General features: G+C 32.0%; 1 protein-coding gene and 1 long non-coding RNA gene across 3 annotated transcripts; one reads left to right on the forward strand and one right to left on the reverse strand.

Annotated features, from left to right (window-relative positions):
* Positions 1 to 4,347: 4,347 nt before the first annotated feature.
* On the forward strand, positions 4,348 to 7,302 carry LOC137835168 (uncharacterized). Of its 2 annotated transcripts, none has more exons than XR_011085031.1 (4): positions 4,348 to 4,527; positions 4,606 to 4,753; positions 4,823 to 4,956; positions 5,470 to 7,302. It is a non-coding gene; the product is annotated as an uncharacterized lncRNA (long non-coding RNA). The 2 variants fall into 2 exon arrangements; XR_011085030.1 differs by having other exon boundaries at positions 4,348 to 4,481.
* Positions 5,855 to 7,465, reverse strand: LOC137835167 (uncharacterized). The gene is given in 3 exon segments (XM_068643542.1): positions 5,855 to 6,403; positions 6,756 to 7,328; positions 7,330 to 7,465. Coding segments are annotated over 3 exon segments (1,008 nt in total). The 5' UTR covers positions 7,354 to 7,465; the 3' UTR covers positions 5,855 to 5,992.
* Positions 7,466 to 8,634: the final 1,169 nt, after the last annotated feature.

Below are 8,634 nucleotides of genomic sequence, written 5' to 3' on the forward strand. Positions count from 1 at the left end.
TTGTTGTCATTATCAAGTCTTCATGGTAGTTGCATGTGTAATGGGGAATTGCATTACAGGGAAAACACAGTCAAACCACAACTTTGACTGCTGCACCTCAATATATTCCTCTCTCCCTTCTTTTTAATCATCATATTTTGGCTGATTTTTATTTATATTAATTAGCTTTTTTATTATTTAATTTTTAAATAAATGTGACTTATTAGTTTGATTTTGGTTTGTATCTTGTATAACGAAATCGTCTCTATGGTTAATTAAAATCGAGCAAATTTGTTAAAGGACAAAAAAAGAGATAGTAATTAAAAAGACCATTAATGATCCAAATAGGCAATTAATCATGTTGGAAGTTCTTAAGTAACTTTTGGGAATAAATGACCTTCATAAATCATGTTACTAATGATTTTTATCTTACATCAATTTTATTACAAGTATTTGTTAGTAACTCTCGAATGAATACTCTTAAAATAGTATTAATTAATTGGAATTCTTTTGTTTTATGGATATGATTTACAATAGTATCTACTTACAACCAATAACTATTTCAGAGAATTGATTTTGGAATCAAATCAATTTTTTTAATAATGCATGCTAAAGACAAACATTAATAATCAACTTTATAAAGAGCCTTTGTGATCTTTTAGCAAAGCAAGCATTTGGTTTGTAAAAGTGTGTTACATTGTAATCTTGAATGAGTTTGAGATAAATATTAGTTAAATAGCTTGGTGGGAAAGTTTGAGCTTTTGAAAGCAACTACACTAAGGTTAAGCTGTAAAGTTGGCATTTTGTCTTTCTCTAGTAGAACTGTCTCTCTGTCCATTTGCATCTGCAGAATTTCAAAACGTTTTCTCAGTTAATAATGGACTGAGAAGCACAATCAATCCCCAAGCAACCAAAACTATATTATGATTATCTTATGCAAGCTTTTCTGAGATTCTTTGAGAGCAAATGTTGGAAAAATTCAGTAGAATGAATTCTGAACAAGGATTACTTTGAATAAAAAATCTTAGAGTAATAAATTGATGTTTTTCTCTATTTATATATTGTTTTTACTTAATATTTTTCTTTAATCTGTGACTTTTAACTTATCTTGAATTTTCAATGGCTTTTCCCTTTTTCTATTTCTTTTCAATAGATAAAGACAAAGCCAAAGCCAAACAAATCATTTTCATTCATTTAATTTACTTATTGGATTCACAGTGTTTGAGGCACCTTCTCCTGTGTTTAAATTTTGACAGATGATATTCAATTTACCACTCTTTCTTACTCTAGTTCCATATGTTCTTTTGCGACCCTTACAAAATATCAAAATATCTTTTTTATCTTGTGTCATTTCTATATTCTAAATTTAGAAGTTAATCTCAGATTCGAAAATAATTCAAATTTATGAATTATGTAATCCATAATATATTTTTAGAATTATGTAATCCATAATTTACGAAGGAGTCCTTGATACGTAGCTCGTAGCTACGCACGAAAAACAATTTGGTCAACCGGCAAGAACATATTACATAATCTGGAAGCTAATTATGATTTTGGAAAAAAATTTCTAATTTACATAATTCAAAATATTACAAAGCAACATTTTTGAAATACCAAAAATTTATGGAGATCAGATAAGAACATATGGAGGTAAAAAAGAAGAAATCTCAATTTACCTAAAATAGCTTTCTTTCAAGTAAAATAGCTTTCTTTCAAAAAATACAAACTCTTTCATTTAAGGTTAACTAAGATTTTCTCTTTAGTAAAAATTTTAAAATATTTAAGATCTATGTAAGAAACTTTTTTTTTATTTCATAAAAAGATAGGGTTTGAGTTGTTGATTATATGTTTAATAACTACTACTATCTATATAACATTACACACAAGCTAGTTTCAAAATGTACTCTTCAACTTGTTTTATTTTGGTATATAGACACATTTCACAATCTAACACCAAAACAAGAAAATTATCTTAAGAACTCTTCCAATTGTTTTTATGTATTAATATGAATTTGTAGTGTTTAAAATCCTGTGAAGGTGGAATATGAGGCGTAAAACCAAACCACATTGAGAGAGTTTCTTCTTGCTTAAGAAGTTTGGTAATCTCATTTGCTTTATTACATGGGAAAAAGGTAGAGTGATTGGGAATCCTGAGTTGAAAATGGACTAACAGAGAAAAAATGGAAACTTAGAAAAATTTATACGCAAGAGCATATTAATCTTGTCTACTAAATTTTACCTTGTGTGAATAGTTAAAATTTATTTTAGTTAAACATTATTTTGATCTCTTAACATAAGATTGAATAATTAATGCAATATTTTTTTTAGCATATTCTTGATTCGACACTCTTGGAGAAAGAGAGAATATGCAGGGTCCTCCACTATTTCTAATTATGACCTATTGAGAAATACTTTTTAGTGAGAATAAAAAATGTTTTATAATATTTACATAGAAAAAAAATTCTTTTAAATACAAAATGTCATGGCAAAAATAACCGAAATACTTATACCTTTATAAGTTATAATTACTCTTTATATATTTTTCATATTTTAAAAAGTAAAAAAATAAAATGACTAAATTAATACTAATTTATTATTTTTATCTCTTATAAGTTTGTATATATATATATATTTTTGGGAACAATACCTTTTTTATGAGAGAAATAAAAATTGTTAAACTATGTTAATATAAAAAAATCTAACCCTAACTCTAGTTATTGTTAGATCTTTTCAAAAGGATACATTATTCAATATCAATGGGACCAAGAACAATCCATATAAGAAACTAAACATCACGTCTTAATTAAAACTTTAATGAATTTGTGGATCTTCTCAATCTATTGATATAAATTATTACAAAGACAATCGTCTACAACTTCCTATTTGGTACAAATAATATTAAACTCATAAAAATCACATAGTGTTTATTATATGTTTACATTCGATTTTAGCTCCTTACCATTCAAAATCTTAACCATTTTTATGATTCTGCGAATTATGAATGTCACAAACTCAGGCATCTCTAAGTAAGAGTCTTGGATTGGAGTTCTTAGTTTAATTGAGATATTAAGTTGGGGTGAAGACATGCTTTACATCCAGACACAATGCAAAGGTTCCAATTTAAAGCATTTGTGTAACATGAATATGTGGCAGAGGCGAATGACAACACTGCTACAATGCACATGAACTATTACATTTGCAAGAACACGCACTTATAGAGCAAAATTCCAACAATGGCTCTAGTTGATCATAATATAATAGAGCACTTATATATTACTTTGACAAGTGGATAGAATTTGTTGACCTCCATTTTAACTTCACTATACTTACACCTAGTAACTACTTCTTCCTTCCAGCTGCTCAATTCAGTGTTATGTATGGTATTCTCAAAGGACAACTTTGATGAATTTTACTGTTCAGTATTTTTACTTTCAGTTGATTTGACGGTATTCTCAAATGTTGCAAGATATGTGAAGCCATTCGATGAAGTCCTGCAAAAAATTGCCATATGATTGCTAGGTCAGGTTCTTTAAGAAAAGTACAGAGGGTCCTTGATAGAAAAAAAGTGAATGAAGGTACCTTATGGTGATAGCATTTCTATGAATGAATATGACACAAGGTAAAGTGCTTATTGTATACAGAGAGAAATTGCAATTGCCAAAAAAATTAGGGTGTGGTGGAGAGGTGAGGAGAAGTGAACCGCAAATCATTTCAACAATAAATAGATAGCAGCCACTACCTCAAACCTCTTCAATGGTTATCATGGATGTAAACTCATGTAGAGCATCAATGTTTCGTTTTTTGAATACAGGGAAAACATTGGATAAACACCCTAACTATGCGGATGGGTTTAGGGTTTGAAGAACCATGAGTTAATCCAACCCCACACCCTGAATTTACATTTCCAAATAATTATATATAAACCATTGAAAAAAGTGAGTCATTTCCGATGTGGGACTTGTAAATTCTATTATTTCCAAAAGTCTTAATTTTGTTTGTAGTATCGCCTACCCATCAGAGGAAATCTCATGTTCTCATTCCAGGTAGGTACACAATTCCTGATTTACTTTTATTTTTCTCATTTTGTCATTTTACAATTATGGATGCACAGCAGTACATATTTAGTATTGGTACAAGGGCTACATCACTTTACAATGCACTGAAATTATGTTTCAAACAAGTACATTCACCCTGGTTTCTAGCAAGTACACCGACCCTGGTTAGACCCGTTATTAAGAGTAATATTATAACTGTAATAAGTGTCGCTGTCCACAATTTATAACCTTGGTTTGAACTCAACATGGCAAGCGGAAGTTCACATGATTTTGACTGTATGCATATATAGCTAAGGATTCTGAAGTTACGAGTAAAGTGAGTTAAAGAAATTTAATAAAGATTCCAAGTTTATTTTCTGCCCAACAGGATTAAATGTCTGGAATAATTGGAGTGGTTGTGTTGGAGAATCCTCATGACACATACTCATGCTCCTGCCAACATTGGTGGTGATTGTTCTCTTGAAATTCCTTTGGTTTTATTCTCTAACTGAATGTAATGATTTCTAGGGAAGAGTGCGAGTTTTTTTTTAATTTTTTTTGGATATTCTTTTCTCATGACTTTTATATGCAGTGTCTGAATGAAGCATGCTTCTGCCATTGATATTTCGGAGTTTGACAAGTTAATCCATCTGGAAATTTAATTTGGAAGCTATTCATGGGATTTGTTAGTTAACTTGCTTCAATGTTCCCACAAGCTGGAAGTTCTATTGATTAACAAGGTTTGTTGAGTTGAAAATTGACTTTTATTTTATATTCTATCTGAGAACATTTGGTATCTGTCATTGCAGAAATCACAAAAATATGCAAAGGGACATGAGTCAAGATGGAGGCATCCACTTCTTGTTCCTGAATGCCTTGTACATCTCAAAACGCTATGCCTTAGAGAATATCAAGGATTAGAAACTGAGTTGGATTTTGTAAGGTATATTATGCAAAATGTTAGTGTTAGAGACAATGACTATCAACTTATTAAGATCCTTAGGTTCAGAGGAAAAACTTAAAACTTGCAACCATTTATCTAAACTTCAAAGGAACTTTGAAACCTGTCATATTGTATTCCATTAAATCTTATTCTCAAAAGGTATGTTTTTGGTGGGCTTATATTGGGAAGCTTTGCTCAACTAATTTTCTCTTTTCTCTTCTGTATGCCGATATGTGATATGAATATATAACAGAGTTGATTATAGTTGTAGTAGAAACATTGATTATATTTAGGCTTGCCTCTGGATAGAACAATTTTCCGTTCATTTTAATGTATTTGAATCGTTAATTAAAATTAACTGCCCTGTTCTTATGAATATTGTTCAGAGCAGGAAAACCAAGTACCAAAAGTATTAAGTGCAGAAATCTTTTTCTAATAGAGATGTTACGAGCAATTTGTAATCATCAAAGTTTGACTGAGCCTATTTTGATCTGGACTGCCTTTTTGTTTCAGGTTCTTTCTGTTATTGTGAAGACTTCTAGTTGGTCTAGTAGATCAAACACTTGGCTCTCTAAGGCTCATCATGGGCTGTAACATGAAACTTGTCCCAGCCCACGAATTCATCCTGACATGCTGTTAATAGGGAAAAATCTATAACCGACTGCTATTTCTTGCATACTTCATTGTTCATAGCAACTTTCTTCTGAGAAATTATAAGTGCTCTTCAAAATCTTGTGCAACGTCTGCACAACATTGTAAATTGTTAAATACTTATAAGTTATACCTTGTTGTGAAAGTCATAATTCGCTGTTCAGGATTTATGTATTATAAATCGGTAGATTGTTTTGGATAATCATTATATATGCTCATAGAATAGAAGGAGCATACATGATTTGTATAGCAGAACAAAAAGCCAAAGAGTTACTATTATTATCAATGTTATTTTTTCTGTTCTTAGGCAATTGTTACAAAGAATTGATCAGTAAAGTATGATTATGATCCAGGTTCAGGATTTGAATGCAATCAATGGCTTTTCTCAGCATTCCTGGTGTACGTTTGAAGCCACTGCTCTAGCCCAAAACTTGATCTGCTGTTTCATGTCACCTGCAGACTTATTAGAAGCCCAATTTGGAATAGGAGCACAACTTTGCACCAACCATGCCTCCGATAAGTATGGTCTCCTTGCGGCCTTATCTTCTTCTGTTTCATCTCTTTTTTTCTCTTGCAAACCAGGTAGTATGTTAGCTAAACTTGGACTTAAGGTTTCTTTCTCAAATGAGAATCCCAAATCCTTGAACCCCTGAACCTCTTCATATTCAAGATCACTTAAGCTTCTCCTCATTGTTTTCTGATTCAGGTACCTGCGTCTCATCTCCATAATACCCTCTGTGTTGAAGTTTTCAACCTCAGTCTTTTTTGCTGGTCTGCATCTTGGAATGCTACAAGTCTGTCATGCATAGCCAAAACAAAAATGTGAGGACTGAAGAGTTCACTTCAACACATTCAAATCAACCTGAATTTGGAAGTATATATATGTTTTGAAATTTACTTCCTAAAAAACTATGGACTTTTCTTAAAGTAGCATTGTAGCAGCAAGCTAGACACACTGCCTGTCCTTTTCTTATGATATGATTTTACTTATGCCAAAAACTTTTGGCCTTTATGGCCATGCTGTAATTGGTGCTGGCCACACTAAAAGCAATCATAAACTTTATAAGGGACAGAATCTTATACATTCAGACTCTAAATGAAAAGGAGTCTATTACTTAATATCTTACAAAATCAGATGATTGAAGTACCTTAGAGGTTTGCCTGGGGGGCAGGATGTCAATATGGGTAGGTGTTGATGGTTGCTTGTGGGATCTGCCAGTCCCAGTATCATTTACTTGGAACTTTTCTTCTCTCCCTAAGGATGGAGGCAAAGATGGTGTTCTTAGCAGTTTGCTTTTCCTTCTTCTACAATCACTGTCATGTTGTCCTTTCATCTGTGCATTACGAGGTTTACAAGCTGAATGAGACACCACAGGATCTGTTGGTTGGTGCACCAATTTGCTTGTAGTAGTAGTACTGCTTCCTTTTTGGCCTTCTTGTTCTTCTCTCAATCTCAATGGTGGCATGGATGGTGCTCTCTGGATCTTCTTGGGATGAACAAAAGCACCACTGTTTGGTGGTTTCCTTGGTGACTGGTAAGAGGACACACAAGAGTCTTTCACTAAAAAATCCGGGGGGCTTATTAGGCCAGTGGAAGGGTAAGGATCAGAGTGACACCTTGTCATCGTTGGTGTTATCTTTAACAAGTTGTCAAAGAACCAGCACTCCTCCAGAAGATCCGCAGCTTCCATTTTTTCTTCTTTGCAAAAAGAAGACTCACAAGCAAGAGTTGCCAATTGGCTCCATTAGTTTCCACTATTCCAACTGTCACCCTTTAATGTGTTCTGAATTTATATGGAGGCTTTTTTGCATCTGTAGCCATTGAATTCTTATTAAATTAACTGAATGTTGTGCACACATTTTACCAATAAAAATCCTCAAGCTGAGCTTTCTTTCTAGATAAGCCATGTGAGATATGAAACCATGTGCTTTAGATGTCCTTATTCATTGTTTAGCTACAAAGTGCTTACTGTTCAAAAACCAAGTGTTATTTAATACAAAATTGGATTTCCCAAAGGCATTTGATGAAGTGAAATAATAGTTCTGAGATGGATGAGTGCAGACAGGGCAAGTGGGGCCATGGGCATTCAAGCTTCACAACAAAAAAATAATAGATAGGGACGATTTCTTTGGGATTGCCTTTATCATGCCAGCACATCCCCATGTGCTCTGGTTTTTTGTTTATGCAGCCACTTCACATCACAAAACAAGTTAAATTAATCATTGTGTTTGGTTTTGTTTGACTACTGCAACATTATTTGGCAATTGTGTGAAAAGGTTTCATTATTACGTTATTTTCTTTTAGATTTAAATATCTTTAAACATATTAAAATCTTAAAATTGATTAATCATAATAGTTCTTAGCATGCAGTTTCTGAAGATCTTCATTCCTTTGCCTAGGTGTCTGTGTGGCTATATGTTTAGTGTTCATGACTTTTGCTGTGTCTACAACAATTCACACCATCAGTGTTCTTAGCTGTCTAAATATTACGAGCGTATAAAAAAATACAGCAAACTAATGAAATTAAATTAAACTATTAATTTAGTTGAGTTTGGTAGAGGAATGAAACCAATTATTTAATCAAATCTAGGTTGATGCTTAGTTAAGGAAGATGCCAAAAACCTATCGATTAGCCACTCTAGAATCTTGACCAGTTGGCCCCTCTAGCTAGTTTGTATTATTGAGTTTGATTCGCAAATAAAATTATAAAAAAATGATTTTGGTGTTTTTTATTTCTATTTTTTTGTAAATTCTTAAAAATTAAGAAAGATTGATTGTTTCAATGAATAAAAAATAAACTAAAATAATATAGTTCTTCCAGTGACAATGTACGTTAGGGGAAAATCAATTGTTTTTGGGTTACATTCAGAAGTAATAGCATATGTTTGTAATTTTTAATTTTTTAAGGTTAGATGAGATTCCATCACAAAACCAAACATGATAACAGTAAATATTAAAAATTAACATCTTCATTTAATCATATCACTCCTATTATAAATATATATTTCATTATTTTTTTCTCGGTG

Source organism: Phaseolus vulgaris, chromosome 5 (genome assembly GCF_000499845.2).
Source record: "Phaseolus vulgaris cultivar G19833 chromosome 5, P. vulgaris v2.0, whole genome shotgun sequence".
Classification (NCBI taxonomy): Eukaryota; Viridiplantae; Streptophyta; class Magnoliopsida; order Fabales; family Fabaceae; genus Phaseolus; species Phaseolus vulgaris.